General features: G+C 38.2%; 1 protein-coding gene across 11 annotated transcripts; it reads right to left on the bottom strand.

The window, feature by feature from the left end:
- Window positions 1–235: 235 nt before the first annotated feature.
- Window positions 236–27,372, bottom strand: NFYA (nuclear transcription factor Y subunit alpha). 11 transcript variants are annotated; one of them, XM_011354576.2, is made up of 11 exons: window positions 26,874–27,137; window positions 26,070–26,176; window positions 21,582–21,714; window positions 19,970–20,056; window positions 17,061–17,207; window positions 12,443–12,574; window positions 12,133–12,238; window positions 10,700–10,866; window positions 6,125–6,298; window positions 5,557–5,658; window positions 236–2,841 (listed from the first exon to the last, which is right to left on the bottom strand). In XM_011354576.2, the coding sequence occupies exons 3-11, from the start codon at window positions 21,654–21,656 to the stop codon at window positions 2,788–2,790; spliced, it is 1,044 nt and encodes a 347-aa protein (XP_011352878.1). In that variant the 5' UTR covers window positions 21,657–21,714; window positions 26,070–26,176; window positions 26,874–27,137; the 3' UTR covers window positions 236–2,787. The 11 variants fall into 11 exon arrangements, with proteins under 11 accessions (XP_011352878.1, XP_023383335.1, XP_023383337.1 ...); XM_023527567.1 differs by lacking the exon at window positions 26,070–26,176; XM_023527569.1 differs by lacking the exon at window positions 26,070–26,176 and having other exon boundaries at window positions 19,970–20,053.
- Between the last annotated feature and the right edge of the window lie 231 nt (window positions 27,373–27,603).

Here is a 27,603-nt window from a genome sequence, read left to right as displayed (position 1 = left end):
GTGGAAATTACTTCTTTGCATTTTGGTTAGCACTTCCAGTAGTAAGACCAAATATTTTCAGGTAAAAGAAAGTATCTCCTCAGTAGGTTGGAAGGGCCAAAAAGGAAGAGAGATTAATAAATGATTAAGAGGCCTGGACACTACAAGTTTGACATTGTCCACAGAAGTCACAATTTCAACATTGTAAACACAATTTAGAACCCAGGAAATGTAGACTCCTACAAATACAAATCACTTCTTAGTATTTTTAAAAATTTATTTTAAAAAATAACAATTGCAATGACATCACTGATCAATCACCTGTACTCCCCCTACTGTTGATGGCGGGAAAACCTTCTATGTAGTTGAGTCCCAAAGGAAAATCAAGACATTATTATCAGGCACCCAAAAGCCAGAAAATGCTGTTGGTCCAGTGGTATAGACACTGACATATTCAATGTACCAGTGTAATTAAAACATATATTTACAATTATCCTGCCAAAAAACAACAAAACACAAGAATTGAAATAACTGCATTAAACCAATTATTCATTCACTCACTTTCTGCATCTATGAAGTCATCACTAGTCACAAGGACAAATGAATAAAAGAACTTTTAGTAACAACAAAAAAATCCAAACCTCAACCCACTTTGTGGGTTATTATGGTGTGCTAAAATAACCATAATCAAGGGCCATGAGTTAGTTGAAATGCAGTAACAAAATGACAACTGACGTATGTCATTTCAAAACTCAAATTCAGGAAAAAATAAATTCTGCAACAATATGAGGTTGGTATTACTATGTACAAACTTACACAAATAAATAGTATTTTAGAACTGCTGTTGGCTTAAGTACTAAAAATTAGGTCTGAGGAATTTCTTTCTGAACTCTGCATCTTAAAGACTCCTAAATAAACCAAGGGATATAAACTCCTCATTGTTTTTAGTAACCTATCATCTGAAAAACTTGGGGCTTACTGAATAAAATTAATATCTGAAACTCATGTAAAGAGCCAGAAGTTTCTAGTGAACCTACCAAAGCATCATTAGCCTCTCTCGATAATTGGAAGCCAGGACAGATGATTGGATTCCAGAACGAGGAAGATACCTCACTTCCTGCTTCCTTTGCATAGCTTTGTACCTCTATTTCTACCATTACAATGATTTCCCTTTGTGGTGTTTTCTTCAGAGGGTTTTATATCTTTTCCCTCTTAATACAATTATTTAAAAAGAGCCAATCTTTACTCTTGGTATTTAAGTCAAACCCAGATGTTCTTCAAAAGAATTAAGTTTTCCTTCTTTGTTTCCAGAGAAGGCAGCAACTCTTCCGAAATATCATCTTACTTCTCCCAGGGTTTAACATGTAGAAAGAAAATAGATTTCTGAGGCACAATCCATTCTAGGAACTATGGCCTAGTTCCTGACACTGCAGGAATCTCATACCGCAGGCATCTTTATTTCCAGTCTGCAGTTTATCTCCAGAATGTGAAAACCTTTGTGCACAAGGCCCATGGGGAAAAGTGGGAAACAAATGGAAACTGGCACCAAAAAGTCAACAGCCATGGGAAGAATGAAAATGTTCACACAAAGCGCTGCAGGAGTGAAGCCAGAATCCACCTCAAGCTCTAGTGGGTAATCTGGAGTATGTCCAGGACAGCTCGACTGAACAGTGCTTTCCAGAAATTCTCAAGGACCAAATCTCAGACTTTTCCCTTTCCGAGCTTGTTAAAAGGTTGCTGTAAATGTAAATTAGTCTCTTCATCTTAATGATCCATCCTAGGCATCCATCCACTGGAGAATCATGCTATATGACAACACATGGGTACACACTACTCTCTCTCTCTTCTTATAGGCTTAAACACACACAAACCCTTCTATTTCCCAAATGCTGTCACACCAAGCCTATGATTGAAAATCTCTAGTTTGGCTCTCTGTTTAAGAGTTATTACAAATGTCCTCGGAACTTCAGCAGAGAAATCGTTGTACTGTTTTCTTCTCTACTTAGGAAAGGCAGTTTCAAGGTCCAATACCTTCTAAATTGTCTTAAAAATAGCCATAGTAAGAACTATGGTCCAGATGACCTGTGAACAGATGGACAAGCAGACCACAACTTGTCAAAGCTAAAAAATTCAGCAATTTATATTTTTAGTGCTTTAGTCTTTTATCATTCTATCTCCAGAATTAGATTTTTCTTGGTTGGAGTCCAAAAATACCAACCTATCATCTGGGCAGACAGATTCTTATTACCACAGATTAGATGAATGCATCTCAGAGAATTTATTGTTTCCATATCAGGAGATGGAACTTCCTTGCCTGGAAGTCATCTCTGAATACAAACTGTCCTTCACTTAGTCAGCCTGAGATCCCTCATTAGAGGGATGGATGATGTTTAGATTCCATGGGAAGGAGTGGGCTGCAGCTTCCCTGATTGCAGTTTAGGTTGAGAAGGTTGTTCTTCCCTGCTGAGATGGCTGGCTGGCTTCACCAGTCAACATAAGTGCTATGTGTGGTACCGCAGGGCTGGCATGGGTCCCTTGCATCATCCTAATCCATGAAATGTCAATGTCATCAATAGTCTAAAATAGGTCCTGACTGAAAGGGTGAGACAAAGGTTTGCAACTTCAATTTGCCAGATACCACTGCAATTATACTGAGCCACTTGTTAAAACTAAGTAGGTTTCTGTCCTGTAGAAAAGGGCAGAATGTGTTCATCAGTGTCCCATTGGAAGATCTGATCAATTTCCTAGAACAGTGAGAAACAGTGGCGAGGAACACGATCTTGCTCAGCTCCATCACATGGCCTGGGGTTAGGACACTCGGATGATCTGTGTCATTGCTTCTTCATCTGCTTGGTTTGGATCCTAGAGACAAAGAAAGTATAATAATGATTACAGTTCTTTGCAAAAGCAATAGGAAACTTGTGGCTCTCACTATATCACCAAGGGAATAGATACAACTTTGCCAAGTAAACCAAAAGGCCTGTAATGCATTGGAGTCTGCATACATGGATTAAAATGCAGCTCCATTAGGAAATAAGAGACAATAAACCTAAAAGGATTTAAAAGGGTTAAAAATCTGGCCTGGCACTCTATTATCAAACACTCCCGAGTTGATGGTGTATCTCTTTCCCAAGTACCTGTGTTATGCTTTACCCTTAAAGTTTAAGGGTCCTTAGAGGTGACTAAGAAAAAGACCCAGAGAAACCATGTCATGCTGTATTTTTGTGTCATTATTTTTTCATACTAAGCACTTAGCAGAACTAATTGACATTGGAATAGAAAGGACACTGAAATTTATTTACTTAAATGCAGTCACTTTGAAGATAAACCTGATGCCTGGGTGGATAAATTGATTTGAACTAGTCAAAAAGTTATTCAGGAGTCTAGCAAGCAAGGGCTAACTCCCAAATCTCTTGGATCCCATTTAATTTTCTTTCCACTGAACTCTGCCTGCTAGTTTTCACTTAAAACCTTAAGACAAGGATCAGTCTGTGGAAGCTTTTTCAATACTCCACGATAACTGCCTTTAGTTCTCTCACAACAAGGCTTTGAAGCCTCATGAGTCAAGGAAAAGTTGAAAGATTTCTGAAGGTGTAGGTCCAGAGCTGGGTCTTGATTAATGAATGAGAACAATAACCAGAGTTTACTGAGCTCTCACCATGCATTAGGTATACCACGCATTAAGCTAAGTAGGTGCCTAATATGGCTTACTGCATGAAATCCCCACAACATTCTTGTGAAGTATCAAACAGCACCCACTTTATAGGTGAAGACAATGAGGCTAAAAGAGGCTAAGTAGCTTTACCAAGGTCATACTGTTAGCACACATAATTAGGAATTCCTGGCACAATGACCATAGCTGGCATTCTATATCTATATCCTGCATGAATGAGAAATAAGAAAAAAGGGACTGTCAGACTACAGGTAGAAACTAATAGCATAGAAGGAGTCAGTGCTCATATATGGGGACACTGGGGAATTCTAGTTTGACTGTTGAGAAGGGTGATGAGACAAAGTTGCTTAGGTGTAGTACAGAAGTAGTTTGAGATCTGACACAGTAAAAAATGAGGAACCAGCACGTATCCTTGAACGGGAGCCTGAAATGATTAAAAAAGCACTATCTTATAAAGACCGATTTGACAATAGTACAGGTGGAATGTGATGGTCACACAGAATGAAGTATCTATCAGTAAATGAGGGGACTCCATTAATTCGACAAACATTTACTGAGAGCTTGTTCTGGACAGGGCATTAGCTAAGAGCAAAACAGTCCTCTACCCTCTACACAGCTGATAGTCTAGTGAAGGAGACAACCACTGCACAATTACATAAAACAATTAAACTATTATTACACTCTAAAGAAAAGGAAGATGGGAAATAATGGGGTAAAAAAGATCTACTCTAAATAGAGTGGGCTAGGGATAGACATTTGGATTTAAACCAAACCTAAAAGATAAGGAGGTATCCATGAGGTTGGGAGTGAAAAGCTTTACAGATTGGCTATTTTAAAGATAAAGGTCCTAATGGCAGGAGACAGACCAATGAACAGTATAGAAAGAGCATACAGACCAAGGAATAGGAGGAAATGAAGCCAGAGGCAGGCAGGAGCTAGATCATGCAGGACTTTACTGTCTACGGTAAGCACTTTGGATTTTAGTCTAAGTGCCAAAAAAAGAAAGGGCGGGAGTGGAAGGGGTTTAAACAAGACAATGACGTGATATTATATACATTTTAAAAAGATCACACTAAGATGTGGATAATGGAGAGGAGCACAGAGTGGTAGAAGGGGGACGAGTAGGCAGCTGTTATATTAATCAAAACAAAAGAGAGGATTAGACCAGGCTGAGAGCAGGTGGAAAGGAAAAAAGTTAACTGATTCAGATATATTTTAGAAGTAAACCAAGAGGACTTCTTCAAAAATTGGACAATTCTAGCTTTAGTAACTGTGTGGATAAATGTCACTTGTTGAGATGAGTGACTGACTGGTTTAGGCATTAAAAAAAAAAAAATGAGTTCTACTTTGACGATTGACTCAGAAATGTCAGTAAGATAAAATCACAGAATCAGATGTAAAAACCAGTATAATATAGTAGTTACAAAGTCCTGGAATTATACTGCCTGGCTTTGAATTTCAGTTGTACCATTTTATTAGGTAGTTTACCTTAGGCAAACTGCTTAACCTCTCTAAATCTCAGATTCAGCTATCAAATGGAAACATTCTTACCTCATAGGGCTTGTAAAGATTCAGTGAAAAAAAAAAAATGCTTATGAAAGTGCTTAACATATTGGCTGGCACATAGCAGTTAAGTGTTTGCTGCTGTCTTTTGAAAATCAAGAAAAGTGAGAATTTCAAGAAGGATTTAATAACTGACAAAGATCAGGGGGAAAAAGGTCACTGGATTAAAGACCTTTAGTGTTTTTAAGATGAAAGGGAATATAAGAGACACAATGTTGCATTCAATTTTAAAAATGTCATCAGTCCCTAATGTGAAAATAATAAGAGGACACTGCAAAGGCTTCTTTCTACCCAAGAAAAACAAGGCAATAAAAAGAATGAAAAGTATTAAGTCTTCTTACCTGCATATGAGGACTATCCTTTTCCTTTGGGGAAAAAAATCGTCCACCTTCACCACGCTTCCGTGCCATGGCATGACGGTGCCGAGATTCATGCAGGTATTTCTAAAACAAAAGGTATTTCTAAAACAAAAGAAATAAAACCATTCCTATCCTTATTTGCAGGTAAGTGTGGCCATGTAATTAAATTCTGGCTGAGATGTATGGAATTCCCCGAAAGCTTCCTTAAAAGAGAGGTGCCTTTTTGTTCCCTTTGCTCCTAGGCTGGAGCCCAAGCAGCCTACTTGGACTATAAATAGCACACTTAAGAATATTAGAAGAATAAGATAGGAGGAGAATGAGTTTGACTACTGTGGAAATGCGCTACCTGCCCTGGACTTCTTTTATGTAAGAAAAAAGATCTTATTTAAGTCATTGTTATACTTTTGTTTTTGTACTAACTTGCACAAAAGACAACAGCTTTCACCTGCCCTCAATTGTTTGGAAGGTGCCCAAGGAACAAACCATATAAAAGGTAATTCCAAAAGTAGAAGGTATTCTCTTCCTGTATCTTTCCCAAATATAGACATACCCTTCTTTCCTTTGGAATTTTCCCTTCTGCCTCTAGTTTGGCCCGGGCTTGCCTCCTCTTAAGTATGCGGTGGTACTGTTTGGCATTCACATAGAGAGGCTCTTCTTCAAGCATCTCTGCCCCAGGTAGAGGGATTCTTTGGATAGCAGGCACAGATCCGGCACCAGGCACCATCTGTGTGAAGAGAAAACTAGAGTTTTTTAAATAGTAACATGACATACGGACATAGGAAACAGTTTTCTTTAAAAAAAAAAAAAAAATCACGTTTATTGAGGTATAATTTAGATACTATACAGCACCTATTCTTTTTAATTTAACTACGATACCTTTACTTAACTGTTAAATATTTATCAGTATTTACACCTCAGATTTTTTCATTTTTTTCAATTATAATTGACATACATTATACTGATTTCAGATGTATAAGTTATTAGACATTTATATAATTTCCAAAGTGATCACCCCAATAAATCTAGTACGTACCTGACACCAGTTATTACACTAGTTTCCTCATGCTATACTCTACATCCCCATGACTATTTGTTAATTACCAATTTGTACCTTTTATTACCTTCATCTTCACTCATTCCTCACCCCCAATCCAGCAACCATCAAAATACTCTCTGCATCTGAGTTTGTTTCTGTTGTTTATCCTGTTCTCTAGATTGCACATATAAGTGAAATCATGACATCTGCCTTTCTCTGACTTACTCCAATCAGCACAATACCCTCTAAGTCCATCCATGTTGTTATAGATGACAAGATTTCATTCCATTCTATGAATGAGTAATATTCCACTGTATGTATATGTACCACCTCTTCTTTATCCTTTCATGCACCATTGGATACCCAGGTGCCTCGAGGTCTTAGCTATTGTAAATAATGCTGGAATGACATGTGGATGCACATGTCCCTTCAAAGAAGTGTTTTGGGGCTCATTTCTTTGGATAAATACCCAGAAGTGGGATTACTGGGTCCTTCTTTGTCTCTTGTTAGACCTTTTGTTTTAAAGTCTATTTGGACTGGCATTAGTATTGCTACGCAGTTTTCTTTTTTACATTTCCGTTTTTATGAAATATCTATCCCTTTACTTTCATCTGTGTTTTCTGATCTGAAGTAAGTCTTTTGTAGGCAGCATACAAAAGGATTGTTTCCTTATATATTCGGCCACCCTATTTCTTTTGATTGGAGCATTTAATCCTTTTACCTATAAAGTAATTATTGACAGATATGTAGTTGCTGCCATTTTATTATTATTTTTTCATTTTTATTTTTTCTTCTTCTTCTTAAAGTCCCTCTAACATTTCTTATAATACTGGTTTGGTGGTGATCAACAACTTCAGCTTTTTCTTAAAGGTAAACTCTTTATCTGTCCTTTAATTCTCAATTATAGCTTTGTTAGGTAATTTCGGTTGTAGGTCCTTGCTTTCTATCACTTTGAATATTTTGTGCCAGTCTCTTCTGGCCTGCAAAGTTTCTGTGGAGAAAATCAGCTGACAGTCTTATGGGAGCTTCCCTGTAGGTAACTGCTTTTAAGATTCTGTCTTTATTTAACCTCTGGCATTTTAATTATGATGTATTTTGGTGTGGGCCTTTTTGGTTCATCTTGTTTGGGACTCCCTGTACTTCTTGGGCTTATATGTCTATATTCTTTGCCAGATTAGGGATGTTTTCCATCATTACTTCTTCAAAGAGGTTTTCAATTCCTTGATTTCTCTCTTCTCCTTCTGGTGCCCTATGATGCAAATGTTGGTAAACTTGATGTCCCAGAGGCCCCTTAAATTATCTTTTTTTTCTCTTGTTGCTGTTCTGATTGGATGTTTTCTGCTACCTTATCTTCTAAATCGCTGATTTGATCCTCTGCTTCATCTAATCTACTGCTGATTCCCTCTAATGTATTATTTCAGTTACTGATTTCCTCATTTCTAATGGGTTATGTTTCTTATCTCTCTGTTGAAGTTCTTACTGAAATCACTGAGCATCCTTATAACAAGTGTTTTGAACTCTGCATCTAGTAGATTGCTTGTCTACATTTTCTTTCTTTTTCTGTTCTTTCTCCTCATTTTGGTTGCCTCCCTGTGTTTGTTTCTATGTATTAGTGAGAGCTGCTATATCTCTGGTCTCAGTAGAGTGGGCTTATGTGGTTAAGTGTCCTATAGGGCCCGGTGGCACAGTCTCCCTGGTTACCTGAGCTGGGTGTGCCATGAGTGTCCCTTCTATGAGTTGTGTGTGCCCTCCCATTGCAGTTGAGCCTTGGTTGCTGTTTGCATGGCAATGGGAAGGAAAGACCCTCAGGCTGACTGTGAAAACTGGCAGTGACTACAGTAGGGAAGCTGTTATGCAGGGACTGACCCTACAAAGCAGGATTTGCTTTAGCAGAGCTCTGGTACAGAGCTGGGTCTGCTGGGTCTGTCATTTGTGGAGGTGGCTGGGCCGGGTGGCACTCCAGCTCAGCCCAAAGTAACCACTGAGCCTCTTGGGAGGGGCCCCACTGCAGGCCAAGTTCAGATGCTGCCTGTGCCCTGCCCAGCGCCACCTGGCAAGAGCCACAAAACAATACACAGATGTCTTCCACCAGTGCTTGCTTGGAGATGCCTGGGAGGGGTTAAACTGAAAATCGAGACTGGCTGCCACTAGAACCTGGCTTCAGGCTGCTTAGCAAGAGGTACGGGGCATGCCGAGGCCAGGTGCTACTTGTTTGGGGTTTGTGAATCTTTGCAAGACTTCAGGAAATTCTGCAGCAAGAGCACAGACAGGCCATTTTATGGAAAAGCCACTGGAAGTGGCTTGGGTGGACCCACAAGTTGGTAGGGCAGGGTTTTGGGGAATCATCTAGGTGGGGCACAACCAGTGTTAGCCAGGTTGATGGAGACTCCGATGTGGCAGTTGTATGCAAGGAGTGGGGAGGGCTCAGCAAGGAAACAATGCTCTCTAACAGTGCTTCTGTTTGGGAGAAAGCTGCCCCTCAAGCCCTTAATCCAAAGCCAGACAATTCGGTTCCTCCTCTTACGTCCCTGGCACCTTTCCAGTTGCTGCCCCAGTGCTCGAGTGAGTCTGTCGGCAAGTCAACGTGCAGGGCCTTCCTTTAAGAGGAATGTCTGGGACCCTCTGTCTCACTAAGTAACAAATTCTGTTTGTTTTCACAGTCAGAAGTTGTGGGAACTTGTCTTTTTGGTACTGGTGCTTCGGGCTGAGGGGCTTGATGTGGGACTGGGACCCCTCATTCCTCTAGAGCACCTCCACAGCCAAGATACCCCTCCTGATTACCTATCACCACACAGAGGTGTGGGGCCAATCCATTCAGTGTCTCCACCCCTCCTACCACTCCCTATGAGGCTTCTTCTGTACATCCTTAGTTATAGGACTTCTGTTCAGCTAGACTTCAGGTGATTCTCAATGATGGTTGTTCTGTGATTTAGTTGTAATTATGATGTGGTCGTGAGAGGATGCCAGCACAGCATTTATCTACTCCATCATCTTAATCAGGAAACAGTTCCTTGATCCCTGATAATCTATTTTCTTCGGAATGTTAAAAAGAGTAGCTTTTATAGGGTGCTCAGTGAAATGCAGTTCCTAGGAAACATTTACATGAAATGTCTGCATTTTAAACAAACATTCCAGATGATTATGTCAGAGAAGGCCCAGGAATTACACTAAGAACTGACATAACCAGGTCCAAATTCTTGTCAACTCTCGGCTTCATTTTCTAGGGATGTCTGATGCCATCTAATGGTCAGGAACAGTAACCGTAAGACAGTAAAACAGTACAAAAGGAAAACAGGTACAAATTTACTGTGCTACTACAAATGCCTATAGTCATTCAACTAATTTAATTAAATAGTTAGCTTACTATATAATTCAATCCTAATTTTTCTAAACCAACAAAAATACAACACAGTACTACATTTATGAGGCAAGAGGTTAGTCTCCTGTGCCTCACTCTCTCCCCAACTGTAACAAAACTGAATGTCTGTACTGTTTCTTCTAGTGATTTCCTCTACCTCTGTGCAGGCTTCTACTACTTAATTTTTAAACTAACTATTTTTAAGATGTGCTGACATCCTATTTGTACGTATAAGGATATAGATTTCACACACACAACCCAACAACTCACCTTCTCTATCTTCCCAACGTATTTATATCACACATAATTTGGTTTCTTTGATTATAATCTTTCTAATTTTTAGCTTACTTCTTATTTCATCCACTACAGACAATATATTTTCCAATTCGCAAAGATTAGTAGTCTAACACTCTCTTCATTATTTGAATTCTTCCAGATAACATAAAAACAGACATTTACATCTGTTTAACCAGTGTTATATCTCCATCACTGAGAATACTAATGATACATACTAGGTACTCAGAATGAATTTACAGTTTGTTGTAACATTTATTGTAAAAGTAGATCTCTGTAAATGTCTTAAGGATCGATCTCAACCCCAGGAGGTCAACATTATAAATAAGCTTTATGAGAGACATCAAATTGCAAGTTCAAGAATTTTTCAAAGACAGAGATAAACAGAAAATTAAATTACAGATAAAAATAGTGAGCTGAAGAATCCATTCTCTTACCATGACCATCCCTCCTGAATTGACCACATTGCCTGCCACTGGTAGTGTCACAGTGACAGTCCCTTGTCCACTGCTGGTTGTATTGGTGTTGGCTCCTGTCTGAACAATCTGGGCTCCTGCCAAACTGGCTGCTGGGATGGTGATCATGCCTGAAACAGGGACTGTAACTTTAAGAAAATAAAACATAAAACAAAGAAAAAACAGGTACACAGAAAGGGAACACAGTTAGTCCCTCTTCTATCTGGCACATGCTCATTCACCCTGGGAAAACATACTAAACAGCACAAGGGGAGAAAAAGCACTCACCCATTCTCTGCCTGGTTTACTATATAAAAACCAAGTAATCAATCTTTGAAATTCTATTAACTATCTGGGTTCCAGTTCTGAATAAATCTATCATTGAAATGGATACTTTCCTGGGCATTACAATAATAGTTTTCAATGGATGGTAAGACAGTTTGGAGGCTTCCCCTTCTATGGGTCAGTCTGACTACAGCTATACCCACTGTTTCTGTGCACGTGAACCGCCTGCTTCAGGATGAAGATTTCAATAACTTATAATCTGTTTTATCCTAAACTGACAATGAACCAGCCAGTTGCAGGACTAAAACAAAATTAAATCAAGCGCTACACATCCTCAAACTATCAACCCTTGAGGTTGTGCTCAATCCCATGCAGGTCCCCTTCTGAGTCATATGAGAGCACACTGTTACTGTATTCACTGGATCTTGTATATTGCTAAGTTTTAATCACAAGTCAAATCTTTAGTCACAGAATCTAACTGAGATATTCTTTTAGATTTAACTACTTGATGAATCATTCCGAAAGTTCTCAAGTTCAGTTTGAGCCATCTCCCTCTCTCTGAAATACATTCTCTTCTCAAGCCATATTTTATCTCTTTCTTCTTTATGTATCATCTATTTCTGGAACATATCTCTATTAAGGCTCTACATTATATTTATTTGTTCACATGCATGCCTCACTTACTAGAACACCTTTGAGAAGAAAGCTCTTTTTTTCTTAGCAAAGTGCTATATACTAGACATATAATAAGTCTTTCTGAAATAAACAATGAAGTGGCCCTGAGAAAAACAAAAAAACTCTAAACAGCGATGATATCCCAGATGCCAATTTGACTTCTGATCTATTTCTCCCAACAAAGTAACTCATTTCCAATCTCCTAGGAATTAAAGTTTATACAATCCCTAGGACTGATCTTTTAACCACTATAGGAACTACTGGTTAATGAAATCAACATTGGTCATGTATTAGTGACAAGGAACCAATAATCAATGAAGACTTAGAGGAAATCTTATTTTGTGCTCAAAATTATGTCATGTTGAGGTCACTACAAAATTTATGAAGCAGTCATTTGCTCAATGGATGAAAAGGGTGTCCCCCAAAGTCCCACAGAAATGAATGAGCACACTTACCTTGCTGGAGAATGGTGCCATCTGCATTAACTGGCTGATAGACAATGGTCTGCCCTTCAGCAGTCTGTGCCACTTGCTGCCCCTGCACAGCAATCTGCTGCTGTGTCTGCAGGAAATAAATCATGACACATTTAACAGATTCCAGATACCACAAAGAAAAGGACCATGTAGTCCTTTATATATTAAAAAAAAAAAAAAAAAAAAATTCTGATGGTTTTCTCCATTTCTACTATATGTGAAATATTTGGCACAGCTATCTGACCCTTCCAAATCAGCTGTGCTCCTGTGTTCACAGAGCTCGTGCAATTACCTGGGTCTGGCCAGCAGTGACAGCTGTCTGGGGCTGCTGGATGATGATCTGCTGGGTCTGGCCCTGCTGACCCTGCACCTGCACAGCCTGCCCACCCTGGATCTGGATCTGTCCAGGTGGGACCAACTGAATCTGTGAAAGAGAACATGAAGAAAGGTTAGTACCCCACTGACACTGGTTTCTTTCAGTCCTGGAGTGTTAGTCGCCCAAATTCCTCTTGAAAGCAGAAAATGCTACGAAGAGGAAAAAAGACAGAAGTCTTGTTCTGCTTTCTATTATATGAGAGATAACTTGTTTTCCACTTATGAAACAAAAAGAGGAATTCAGATCACTGTCTGGATACTGGATGATATTAAGTAATCAATGTCAGTTATTTTTAAAGCTTGTTCATTTAAAAGTACATTCTGAAGTATTTTTTACAGATAAAATGATATTTTATATATTAGAAATAATTTTTGAGAGAGTAGCAGAATATAAATGAAACTAGAAAGAAAACTGATTATGTGTTGATTACTGTTGATAGGTATGGTGATTCATCACACCACTCTTTTTTGTCTACGTTTAAAGTTTTCTATAATAAAATGTTGAAAAAAATTAAGTTATTTCTAATTTCCAACTCTAAGCTGGGATTATATAAATATGTATACAAGAAAGCCTTAAACACACAGAAAAGTAGAGACTATTATATCAGATACTCCTGTAGTCACCATTCATATTTAACAAGTTAACATTTGCCGTATTTGTCATTTAACATTCCCTTCCCAACTAAAAGGTAATCACTATAGTAAAACTGGTGACACCCCTTACAGAACATATTTTATACATGTATATCCATAAAAATACATAATACTGCTTTATATTAAAAAATTTCATATAAACAGCACCGTATTTTATCTTTTTACAGTCAGTATTGTTTCAAAGATATAGCCAGCTGAAATAGAATTAGTTCATTAATTTATTTGGTGTAAAGTACATTAAGTAATTATAATATAATTTATTAATCTACTATCCATGGTTTTTGGCATCCAATGGAGGTCTTGGAACATATTATCCAAAAATAAGGTAATATGTTTCTTGAATCTATTTCTTGGGTCTCTACTCCAGGTCCATGGGATCTTAACCTAAAACTATATGTAAAATTTTGCATATGTTTGGACAACTGCATCTTTTCTAAGAAGGGGGCAAAGGTTTCCCTGGAATGCTAAAATAGAGGATGCAATCTAAAAAATGTTAAGTACTCTTCTAAAAGAAATGGTTGTTCAGAAAACACTGATGAGAAGTGACCTCTTATAAAAAAGAACTGAAACCTTAAGCATTCTGAGAAAGGCTATGGAATCTGACCTAGAGCCTTATATACATTAACAGAAAATAATTTTTCCAGGATGGTTTGATTAGTTATGGTCTTGCTTGGAGGAATGAGAATAAACAACCCTGCCTAAACTCTTAAAGGCTCCATATACACATACATACATACATACATACACACATACATACACACACACACACACACACACACACACAACCATAAAATCACATAATTTAGAGCTGTAATGAACCCTAGAAATCATCTGATATAAACTGCACTTTCGAATGAGAAAACTGACAAGCAAATGACTTGGCCAAGATTAGAAAGCTTTTAATGGCAGACCTGAGAATCAAAGTCAGGTCACTACACTTCCAGTATACTGTTTTTAGCACTATATCACACTGTCCGTTTAAGAGTGGTGAGGAAGGTGTGGCAAGGGGGGTTGGAGAGGAGGCAATGAGGAAGGACAGAAATAAAACAGCAGTGTGAAATAGAGTAAAGTATACATACTGGAATATATTTATAGCTTCATACATTTATGCATGGAGAAATGTGGAAACTATTTTTAATTCTAACTACAACTCTATCATGGCAAAAATGTGCCAACAGCTTTTAAATATATACAATGCTCCTACCCCTTAACAAAACAATCCCTCCACTCCAAACAAATTACTCTAAAAATGAATTCAACTGAAAAATAAAACTATCATGCTCAAATACATTTATAGTAACCTTACTATAAAAGCAAAAAAAAAGACAAAAAGAAAACTAAATACAGTCTGCAAACTGTAAATTCTGATTCATCAAACTGATTGACCACTACAAAGGAATTAAAAAATAAGAAAATCATGTGGAAATAATTTTACAAAAAGAAAAGCAAAATAAAAACAAAACTACATGCATGGTACAGTGGTGCCCAAAAAGTATGTATAACAACCACAGGGAAAACGCAAAAATTAAAAGTTTGATTTATCAAATAATGTGATCATGGCTGTTTCCCCCCCACCAACTAATATGTAATTCCTCCAGAAAAACGAAAACATTAATGTGATCATTTTGTTAAAATAAAATATATACATATAGTAAAAAGTCAATAATTCTTCCTCATCCTCATTTCCATGCTAACAAACACGTACACCTATAGGATTTTGGCTATTACTTACAAAGATGAGATCAGTTTATATTTCTCTGCAAATTATTTTTTCCCATGTCACCCCTTTTAACAACATAACATTCCATGTATGAATATGATATATCTTACACAACCATTTCCTTACTCTTATTAATGGACATTCAGGATACAAAAAAATGTTTTGTTTTTTTTTGCTGATACAATGCTGCAATAAATGTTTTTGTATATTTCTTCCTATATAGCTATGCTTTTCTTCCAATAGGATAGATTTTCAGAGATGGGACAGGTAAATCAAAGGTTTATATATTTAATAGTGAGATGCCTTTCCATAATGACTTTAGAATTTAAAATTACCAAAAATAATGACTGTTTCCTCTTCTCCACACTCACTGTAGAACTGGGTATAATTATTCTTTTTAATTTTTGCCAAATTGATAAAAAATTCCTAATTTTAAAATTTGATGCCAGAGTTGTATATAACATTCCTACATCCTTCTTTTAATCTCTTCTACATCTTTGTCTTGTTTACCTTTATTTTCTGCTTCTGAATCAGTCTTTCCAGTGGATTTATATAATTTCTTATTGATCTGTTTAAAGAATCAGCTATTATTTACCCTTTCTACATTTTTGTTAGTTTTCTACTTCATTAATTTTAACCTACTTTTTGATCATTTTGTTCTTTTCCTCACTTAAGATATATACTATTCATTTATTTTCAATTTTTAAAGAAATAAAGTATTTAAGGTTATAAATTTTGCTCTAAATACGATGTTAGGTGTGTGCAGTGGGTATGGACTAAAGGTTTTCTTTTTCATCATTTGCTAGATAACTCAAATTATAAATTAAATGGAAATGTTGGTGAGGATGTGGAGACTGCAAACTGGTATAGCCACTTTGGAAAACAGTATGGAGGTTTTTCCACAAAAAACTAAGAACTGATCTACCATATGATCCAGCTATCCCTCTACTGGGTATTTACCTCAACCAAAGACTTGAAAACTCATATCCGAAAAGATATTTGTACACCAATGTTCATAGCAACATTATTCACAGTGGCCAGGACATGGAAGCAATCGAACTGTCCTACGATAGATGACTGGCTAAAGAAGCTGTGGTACACATATACAATGGAATATTACTCAGTCATAAGAGATGAAAACTTGCCATTTGCAACAACATGGATGGACCTTGAAATAATCATACTAAGTGAAATAAGTCAGACAGAAAAGGTTGAAAATCACGTGTTATCACTTATATGTATATACGCCTAAAAGCAACAAGTGAACAGAACAAACAGAGACTCATGGATATGGACAATGGACTAGTGGTTACAAGAAAGGAGGGGAAAAGGGAAAAAATAAAATAGGCAAAAAAAAAAAAAGAAGAAGAAGAAGAAGAAGAAAGAAAAGAAAATTTCCCATGGCAAATAAAAAGGAAAAACTAGTTTGTGATATTGTGTAAGTTTATTGTCAAATATTAACCATTTCAATAAATAACCATTACAAATTTTTTTTAAAAAGTTCCCTTCTCCTTTTTTTTTGTTTGTTTTATTATTATTATTTTTTTTAGTATTTTTGTCATGCAAGACTTCTGGACTCTGTCAAATGCTTTTTCTGCATTAATTGCGATGATCATGTGTGGTTTTGCCCTCTTCATTCTATTAATGTGACTATGAGATAATAGAAACTATATATATTTATTGGTCTCTGCCCCCAGTTCCTGGCACAGAGCTCCTAAAACCCTTGCAATTCCCTAAACACACACACGCACGCGCGCGCACACACACACACACACACACACACACACACAAAATAGAAAGAAATGAAAAAGGATAGTATTTCTGACCAAAACCAACAATATCCAAAGCAGAATTCCCTCCCTCAGTGAGCAGAAGTGCCAACAAAGGTCACACTGAGGATTACTTTTATTAAACCAGATTCTCAACTCTTGGTATTCTTTACAATGATTAAAAATCATGCCTAATTAGTTCTTACCAGAGAAGTACACTTTCTGTACAGTTCTGCTTTATCACTGGTACTACAAAGGTGGAATAGCAACTAAATGCGAATAGAGAATAGGAAGCAATTAAATGCAATATCAACTGTTAAACAGTTTGTAATAACTATTCTTTAAAAACTTCTATACTGATATTGTCGAAACGCTTTTTTCATACCACTCACCTGCTGCAAACCCTGTGTCCCAGATACAGGTACTTGCATGATCGTTTGACCTTGTCCACCAGGGACAGCCTGCACCATGATGGGTTGGCCTGTTGATGTGATTAACTGGCCTCCACTGACCTGTACCATTAATGGCTGCCCCTGGACCTAGAACGAAGGAAAATGAGAACAATGAAATAACATTACGATACAAAATGGTTTTACTAAAAGACAATCACTGGAACTATTTCTCTGCCTTGCTAGAGGGGGAAGAGTTAGGAGAGACTCTAAGAAAATAAGTCTCAAGTACTTATCCTCAGGTTCTGTCTTCTTCAAACATCTATGGTATCTGTGACTAAAGGCCAACCTTACTCCTTTAAAGTCAGACATAATGGAGTATATCCAGACTTTGGGAAGTCTCAAGAGACGTAAGATATTTGTCACCAAATACAGGCTAAATCCACGAGAAGCATTTGATCAAAATGTCAAGACTAACATTCAAGAGACTAATATTCAAGAATGGTATCTAGTAAGGGCTGAAGATAAGACAATGAGAGGGGTAGCTGATAGTGTTGATGATGGTGAGTTCAAGTTCTAAATAACCTGGAGGGAGTAAATCGAACTATACTCAGCAATGACTCCATGAGGCTGGGTAGCAAGCAGCTCTGGAATCTTATGTAGAAGATCCTTCTCCCCATAGCTGCTCAAGCATAAATGAAATGTACATCTTTTACCCTCTTCATTTTACTCTGAGAATTCTAGTTTGGCTGTTTAAAGAGCCCACTAGTAAAAACTGCCTAGAAATATTTTCTGGTCAGTTTACAGCATCTGTGGTGAAATTCCTCGCACTGGAAGCAGTTATTTTAAATTTAAAAGAAGCGTTGACAAATAGGGAAATTATAAAGAGCACTCGCATATACTAAAAAACTCCCAACTTTCAAGCTCCCATGAATAAATGGAATACTCTAAGAGCCAGGACATTGGACATTGTAAGTGCTCTGTAACATATCAAATCCCAATATACCTAGCTAATAGAATGCCTTCTAGAAGCCAAAAAACAAGTCATTTTAAAAGTGAAATGGTATAGTCAACAGAAGAGCTAGAAGTCCAAAACATTCATTATCAGATTCTATCTTTGTTTCGAGGAATTATTTGTAACAGAACAAAATATTCGTATGACTAAAAATTCACTCAATGTCAGTGAAAGTAGGTTCAAATAACAGAAATTAGTTAAAGGACCAATCACTCCTAAAGGAGATTAGATAGATATTAAGCAACCCTCCAACCAAAATGTATCAGACTGTTTAGGAATGTTCAAAACCCTAGCTTTTGTTAGACTGTTCACTGAGAAATTCCACTTTACTTTTAAGGACTTTACAATCTGATTCTCATGATTTCTCCTTCCCTTAGCTCCCAATCCTAAATAGAATTCCCTTTGCTATACCAATGTCTGCATATGCTCTATAAGGAAAGATTTTTCAGAATACTTATTGCACAAATACCTGAAAGAACTATTTACAATTTTCCAAAATAATGAGACCCCTAAGGAGCAGTTTCCATTATTTCCATAAAGTGTTTCTACTTCTTTTAAATAAAATCTACACAGGTAAAAAATACAAATTTTAAGGCATAACTATTAATAATTTTCTGGCTAGCCATCATCTTAACATCTCCACTATTAACATGCTAAAAATGCACATGATAAACTATTTGAGACTCCAAGGAGCCCTCTATATTTACAACATGATTACAAGGACACATGCATCAGACAAGAAGCCATACAGTTAAGAGCATGTTACATTCCCATTCCACAAGTGGTTAATGACAATACTGTTTTACATATCAATATATGAAGCATGAAAAACATAAATTACAAGCTATTGAACTTTGAGATTCCAATATAGTTTGGAATAACCTACAAGCTTAGCTTCTTTCAGCCTAATTTAGGTTCAGAATTAGCTGTATATCACCATCAAACACTATAGGTGGCAGATGTGGGGGTGGGGCTGAAAGGGTAAAATAAAATGATTACAATAACGGGTAGTTAACTGTAGGATGTTTAGCAGCACTAGCAATAAAGTGAGATGTGAGTTCTACATTCCAAGTCCTACTTTGAATCATTTCCATTCAATGGTGAAAAAAGGTAGGGTATCCAAATCTTGCCAGTTTCTCAAAAATATGGTCATTTTAGTCAAAGAAACCTACAGATACAACAAAGACTATAATTAGGAGCTTATACTCCTAATTATATACTTATGATATTTAACTTGGCTATACATAATGGAACCGCATTGCTTAAATAAGAATTCTTATAGTGGCTACAACACCTAAGACCTACAGAAAGCATATCCTACTTATGTCCAACCAAGAGGTATGGTATAATCTTTGCATATCTAATAAGACAGATCACTACTTCCCCAGGAAAGGTAGTAAAAAGGCAACAGTTAAGAGATTAACAAAATTTAGTCATTAGATAAACCTTGCTAAATACAATAATTATTTTGCAGCTGATCTGCCCTTTTAATAAAAAATAAAGCACAATCCAGCCCTAATATGCATATTTCCTCTACTATTATCATACAAATTCATGAAATTTTACCATCCAATCTGATTAGAGTTTGAGCTCTAAATAGGTTCTAATGTCACTCATAAGAAATTCTTCTTGTCACTTATACCTCTTCTTTCCAAGGCATTCCCAAAGAAACACACACTAGCCAAATACAATTTTCAGAAAATTGACACTGGGGTCACTATATGACTTGACATGAAACATTAGAAAACCAGCATGTTATAAGCCTTAAAGACAAGTTAGCATCAAAGACATGCAACTAATTTTGCCATTCCTCCTTGAGAACCTACCACAAACAGCACCAGACATGAGGAAAGGAGAAGTTCATGCAGTGCTTACAGAGAATCAGAGAGGGCACCACTACCTGGAGGGTCTGGACTTGCTGGCCTGAGGCGGATGCCACCTGGGCCTCAGTCTGCAACTGGACAGCAGTGACACCACCCTGCTGCTGAGAACAGGAACAGGAAGAGCTTGAAATGTGTCAGGAAGAAAATGTATGGTTCAAGACATGAGATACCTTACCTCTTTCTTATAGGAGAGGGAGTGAGTCGTCTTTCAACAGCCCTACCCTATACAGGGCTGTGAAATTGCACAGACTCCCTATACTGAAGCTGTTTTATTGAAAGTAGTAGGATTAAAGGTATTAATTAGCCCTTTGTCCCCAGGGTGGAACTCAAAACACACTTCTGTGACTCAGAAACATCAGAACAGTTGTCATCATTAACAAAAAAATTTTTAACACAGTCCTCTTCAGAAATAGGAATTTGGTCCTTTTACCTACAAAGTTATTTTAATGCTCTTTTTACTTCCTCAGATGAGTTCATAAGAACAAAGGTTTTAACAGCCTTGAAGCTACAATGAAGAATTTCTGGGGCTTAAATGCAATCACTAGAAAAAAGAACAAAGCAATCATTGTGAACCAAAATCGTTTTCATGAAGTCACTGCCCTGATGTCCCAAAACTAAGATTACTTCTACTCAACTGGACTACCTTAGAAGCAATATTTTCAGTGATTCAAGCTAATTTTTATGTCCTCTAATGGCAAGGTCTGACAGTAAAAGAATTCACCCACCAGGGCACTGGTGTGGATGGAAGGCCCTTTGTGGAATCCTCTTTACTAAGGCAACTGAAGGAAGCTGCCAGAGCCACAGCAGCTGTATGGAAAGAAAAGCCGGCAAGGAAGTTTAAATAATTATTCTCTTAATAAAGAGTAGCTTCTTCCTTTGATCATTAGATAGGACAACTCACCATCAAAACTTCCCTTGCTCTCTCTACTAACCATTTTTCTATATTATTTAAGTTCCATTTTGGAAACAAAATAGTCCCAATTTTGGCTTATGGTGAAATTGTTGCATAATAGATGTCTTCTAGGGAGAAAAATGAAGTTTCACTAAAATAAAGCCAGGTATAAAGCATTAGAAAATATAAACTGTATAAATTCAAGAAAGCACCAATTTAATTACGAATAAACCAGGAGCCAGGAATTCCTTTCTAATATGTGCTTATCTAGAAGAGTGGCTGTCTATTATCCTCATGGTAAACTAGAACTTTTCAGAATAAGCACTGTGGTGGATCAAATCAAAGAACAGTGGATTCCTTGGAAGCTGACTATCTTGGTTTATGTATTGTGGCCAAAGCCTTACTAGATCACAAACTAGCTTAATCAAGAAGAAAAACAACCAAATTGAATCCATAATAAAACAAAACTTCCATCTGAAAATAGACTAGGTGTTTTAACTTTTAATAAGATAAAAGGGGCAAATTACTATTAAACCAGGCTCAATAAAGAGCGATCATGGACTGGACACAGAAAACAGGAGAAAAAGTGCAACAAATTCAATCTTCAAAAAGTACTTCAGCACAGTCTTCGGACTCATTATATGTAAGATCTGGTACCTCAAATAATTCCCCAGTTGAGCAGTGCTGTTATCAGATCCATTGCTTTGATGTTCAGAGCAGTTTTATTTCCATACCTGCTGCTGAATCTGTCCAGCTTGTACAACAATCTGCTCTGTTGAACTATTGCTGTTTGCTGTATACTGCTCCATGGTCCCTCCAAGTTAGAATACTGTACACGGTGAATTTCACACTGGAGATCCTAGAAGACTGCAAGATGCACTCTTATTAGAAATGTTGGGAAAGAAACAAGATTGTCAATAAAGGCCTTGCCGGATAACTAACCTTGATAACTTATTGCTGTACTTTATTTTATTTGCATGAAATCAGGATAAGATAACAAGAAATGTTTATATTCGGTATCATTTTTAACTAAGATTACATGGCACAATCATAATAATATCATAAAGTAATTTCATGTTTTAGTAAACAGTTTTAGCCATTTCTTATTGGTAACTTTACTTTTCAATACTACAACCTGTAGAGCAACACTTATACCTTTGAAATAATAAGCTACAATAACGCTTTACTACAAGGCTTATTTAACACTGATTTTCAGGTCTGCACACATACTTTAGAGAATAAACAGTTTAACTTGTAACAAACATTTGTTGCCCACAAAACTCTTGTTTATCCATCACATACAGTAAGCAATTTAAAACTTATTATTTAGTAAGTTATTTACTAAAGCCTGAAGTCAAACATTTTACTTATCGAAATCTCTATTAAGTAGTGCCAAGTAAGAAAGTCCTAGAAGATGATTTAGGAATTTGCATTTTAATCCAGAGCAAGAAATAAAAAAGAATTATAGTAATGGCAAAATGATTAAATGTTAGATAAAGGAAAAACTTTAAATGACATGATTTTCTCTACAAAGAACTTGTTTCCCCCAGTCTTGAGTTTGAATGCCTAAAAATATGCCACACACCCTTAATTTTAACTTCTTAATATGGCAATTTTCAAATATATGTAACAGTAGCGAGAGCATTAAAATGAACCCCCCTAGCTGTCACCCAACTTCAACGATTCTCAACCCACAGTCAATCTTATTTCACATATCTCATCCACTTTCCACCCAACCCTGGATTATTTTGAGGCAAATCCCAGACACCATATTATTCTCCAAATCCATAAATCCTTCAGCATCCAGCTCTAAACAGTAAAGATTCTTTTGTCTTTATTTTATTATGACATTGTCTCCACGTCATTTCAAATATTAAAAAATTAGTAAGTCCTTAACATCATTAACTATTTAGCCAATGTCCAAATTTACCATTCTCCTACACTTTAACAGTTAAAGACTCCTTCCTTTTTGAAATAAGGACACAATTAGGTAAATAGAAATGATATCTGAGAACCTTGAAAAAAGACTTGATCAAAAATTTAAGGGTATTCACCTTGGAAATATGGGGGAGGTATGGGTATATACAGACAAAATAGAGTTAAATCTTTTTCCTCAATTTTTCTCCAGATCTTCATAAATTCTAAAATTCGAATGATAAAATTATGTGAGCTAAGCTGCACATTACAACAGCAAAGCAAGGCACCACTTTCCATAAATCCACATGTGGCAGATGAGATCAATCACTTGTGAGGTATCTCAGTATTGTGTGAAAGAAATCAAAATATATTGAAGTATATGCTCAAATATTTAGGAGGAAGTGTACTGATGTGTAAACTTTACTTTGAAATGTATAAAAAATAAGATAGATTATTGGATTAATGAGTGGAAAGATGGAGATATCTGATAAGGCACGTATGGTCAATGTTAATGGTAGATTCTAGGTGGTGGGTACACAGATGTTTATTGTAAAATTCTTTCAACTTCATGCTTGAAAATTTTTATACTAAAATGTTGGAAGAAAAAAACCCAACAAAAATTAATCAAGCTTATCACTCATAACCAAAATAGTATGTAGTTTAAGAGTATAAGAGCCACAAGTGACAGGTTGACTATGCTATCATAGTCATCTGGTCATACGGTCCTCCAACTCACTACCCTTGTTCTAATGAAATGCTCATCAGGCAAATATCTAACATCATTTGGATCAGCAACACAAGTAAACTTGATAGTTATTTTTCATTGCACACTGACAAACTGCCTTTCTGATTTTTACACCAGTTTCTTCTGAATTGGTTGACTGAGTGACCTCCAAAGAGATACTGGGAACAGTATAGAAAATTTGTTAGGTTTTCAGCCAGAACAAGTGGCTCTGCCAGGGAAGTAACTGGTCTTCTCTAAACTCTTTATTTTGTCTCTAAATGCAGTACACACAATACACTCATGTTTCTAAACTAATTAAATGAAAGAATTAAGGGTTATGATACAAAAAACTGTATGTGATTTCATTTATATGAAACCCTGAAAAGACAAGAGTAATCTAGAGACAGAAAACAGGACAGTAGTTCCCTAGGACGGGAGAAGTGGTGGGAGGTGGGGGAGGTAAAATTGGGAGTTTGATTGGGATAGAACACCTGGAACTTTCTGGGGTGATAAAAATGTTTTATATATTCATTGTGGTGCATAGGTGTATAAATTTGTAAAAAATCACCAAAATATAAACTTAAAATGATTACTCTTTCCGTCTATATCTCAATAAAGTTGATTTAAAAAATAAGGTTTATGAAGGAATGTCCTCTTTATTTCAACACTTCCCCAAACCCAAACCCTCTTACTATATGAGATTCTTTCCTAGATTAATTTCCAGAAATTTACAACTTACTCAAAGAGCATGGAAATTACTAATAAATGTCATGAAGATTCTCCTAACTAGTTTAAATTTAAAAGCATTTAAATACACTTTGAAAGGTAAAAAAGGAAGCAGCTTCAAATCTAACAGAAATTCTCTAACATTAATGTAGAAGGTGATTCAGCTGGGAGCATATTGAGATTGTTAATGTTGAGTACTGTACTGCAACTGGCTTCAGCAAAGCCATATGTTCCTACTACTGTGAGCTTCAGTTAGCAGAACTGCAGTAAAATCTGACACTGTCTTTCCTCAAGTGCTTCTCTGCCCAAGATTCTGACATTAAGTCAGCCATATTTAGTCTGTCTAGCTCTTGCTTCTAACTCAGTTTCCAATGCTTTTCCCTTAGAGACTGTGTGTTTATTCTGGCTAGCATGAAAATTTTATTCCTCCCACTTCAAGATGCAGAACCTGAAATGTAGCTAACTACTAGGAACTCATTCTACGTGAAACCATACACATTTCAAAGATAAAACTTCCATAAAGTCAACTATAAGCATGTGAAAAGCCCCTCAAAATTACCATATTTGACCATCGCTATCAGGAAAAGCCTAGAATAGTAGCTTTCAAACTTCTTTGACCACATGCACAGTAAGAAACGCATTTCGTATCACAAGTCACTGCACATGTAACATATTAAAGAGTTTTTAAGTTTTGCAAAGGAGTAAAAATCTGCACTGGAACCCTAAGAGGAACACAGTAATACGGGAGTTTGGAGGATAGAGATTTCTTCCAGCTGGAGATAGATAAAACAAGGAAGGCTTCTGGAAAACATGGCATCTGATCTGGTCTTAAGTACAAGAAAGAATAATGTATGTGTGATGAAGTGGGACGGAGGTAGAGTACTCCAAATGAAGAGCAAACATAAAAGAAGGGCAAATTTCTGCATATAAACAGCAGATTAAAAGGTCCCTTTTTTTAGTCAAGTCAGAGGTCACACTACTCTCAAAATTCCAGGTAAAGTTCTTTTGCAGACAGGTGGAGGCTCTAAAAGTGTTTAACAACCACAACAAAAATAACCTTTACAATGTGTAGCAAAAGTGGTGGTTTTAAAGTGATCAGATATATAAAAGATATATAAATGCTTTTTAAAAAAAACTAAGACACACTGCCACATCTATTAATGTAGATAAGAATTAAATGAATTTTTAAAAATGACAATAAAAAAACTCATTCTAAAAAGTGAAAATGAAAACTGTCTCCCAAGTTTTAGTAGTAGAAAGAACACTGGTCTAGGAGTTTTCTGAAACGTACCACCAGTTGTATGACCTTAGTAAACGTGATTATAAAAATGGGCACCATATACCAAAGCCTACTCTCTATGTGCTAGGGGCTGCACTAGGTACTTCACATAAGTAAAAAATGTGAAAGTCCTAGGGAAAAAACTTCCTTTCTTCCCTCAAGGAAACCAGCCACTGTTACGGGATAGAATCCCACAAGTCAGAAACTTGTTTTTCCAACCTGAGAAAATATTCTGTATTAAGATGTACAAGTGCTTTTACCAACTGGGCTGTCCAGCCTAAATAAACTCTCACCACTACTGCCCAATGCCCTATCCTATCTTCCTCCTCAGGCACACAGAACAATTTGGTGCCTGAGCTCATCTCTTCTGTGAGCAATGCTCTTCTATTCTTTCTTGTCGGAAAAAAATCCCATCACCCTTCGAGGCCAATCAGTGTGGCTATGTTAAGCCTTCCATCGAGGCTGCTGGTACTTCACAGGACTGAACTTGGCCCCATTATAGGACTAACAGTTAGGTAGGTATTAATTAGCTGTTAACATATCAATCACCACCAGGCAGGGAAGGTTCTTATTTACCTCTACCCACTCTCTTCGAGCACACAGACTGATGCCTGGTACATACTAACTGCTCCATACTTGGTTGTCAACGGAGATTTCTTCTCACCCTAACGAAAATCCCACATCTGATGAAGAAATGTTAACATGGAAAGTATATGAGAAAAAAATAAATAAATCAAGAGGTACACGAAATGAGCAATGGATAAGACCAACAATATGAAAAGCAAGTTGTGCAGCATCCAGGAAAGGAATGTTCAGGGCCAGCAATCTTCCAAGAGTGAGGTTCCCGGAACCGAATGGACTGGCCTTAGCGCCCAAGGAAGAAAGGGAGACCGCTTGGTTGAGCTCCAAGACTGAGGTGTGCGGTTCTGCCCTGGCGGGCGGAGAGGAGAGGAAATGACGAGCCAAAAGTGGGTGGTAACGGAGCCGGGCCGGAGACCCGGGCCAGGCGTGTTGGGAGGGGCGCAGTGGGGCAGCTGGAGTGGGCTCATTGATTGACTCCCCCCTACCCCAGCCAGAGAGACGGCGTGGGCGGCCCCGCAAAGCGCCGAGCTAGAGGCAAGCGGGGCGGCCCCCTCTCCACGCCGCACTCATGGCTCAGTGGCCGCGGCACGCTTCTTCCCTAGGCCTTCCTGCCGACCCAGGAGGGCTGCAGACAGACCGAACCAGCTCTCGGAGGACTGGGGACGCGGGACCCGCGAGGGGGTGGCGAGAGGGGGGTTTCCCGTCCCAAGGGCCGGAGCGTGGAGGGTGCAAGGGCAGACTTAAGTGTGAGGTCAGAACGACCAAGAGGGGAAACTGCCAAGGCGGGCGCGTGTGTACCTGAGTGTAGGGGCATTCATGGTAGACAAGCCCGCCACTCTCGAGCCTAGGGCCTAAGAGTCTGGGGAACCGGGACGCATCCCCAACTGGCACTGTCACCATGCAAGGGTCTGGACCCCAAGGTGCCGGCCCCCGGGGGCGCCATGTCTGCGCGGGGCGGCCCCCTGCAGGCCTCTGCCGGGAGTGTCCCGCGGCGCTCGCAGACTCCGGGCCGGGGCCGCCAGCCGCCCCGCTCGGCGAGGCTCAGCTCGACTCCCGGGGCTCGACAGGCGCCTGGGCCTCTCCTGAGTGGTCAGCGAGACCCGCCAATCGGGGCGCTGGGGCCGGCTCTGGGCCGCTGGATATTGGCTCCTCACACTCACCGTGCCTCGCTCCCCCGGTTCGCTGCCCGCGCTGATTGGCTCCAGTACCGGACTCCGAAACCCAATCAGAGGCTCCAGCCGCCGCTGCCGCCGCCACTGCCGCTGCCTCGCAAAATGGCGAACCCGAACAAAGGGGAATCGGGCCTCCCTCCAACCGCCTCCGCGCAGGCGCCTCTGAGACCACGCCCCCTAATCTCCTTTGGGCTCACCCCATTCCCAGTTGAAAGAGCACTGCGCAGGCGTCTCCTGAAGCCACGCCCACTTCCCTGATTAGCTACTACCCGCGACCGAAGGAATACGCAGGCGCCCTCTGGACGTACCAGACGCTGCGACTCAAACACCGCCCTGGACATAGTACCACGCAGGCG

Source organism: Pteropus vampyrus, unplaced genomic scaffold (genome assembly GCF_000151845.1).
Source record: "Pteropus vampyrus isolate Shadow unplaced genomic scaffold, Pvam_2.0 Scaffold18, whole genome shotgun sequence".
Taxonomy (NCBI): Eukaryota; Metazoa; Chordata; class Mammalia; order Chiroptera; family Pteropodidae; genus Pteropus; species Pteropus vampyrus.
This window is presented reverse-complemented; position numbering and strand designations above follow the sequence as displayed.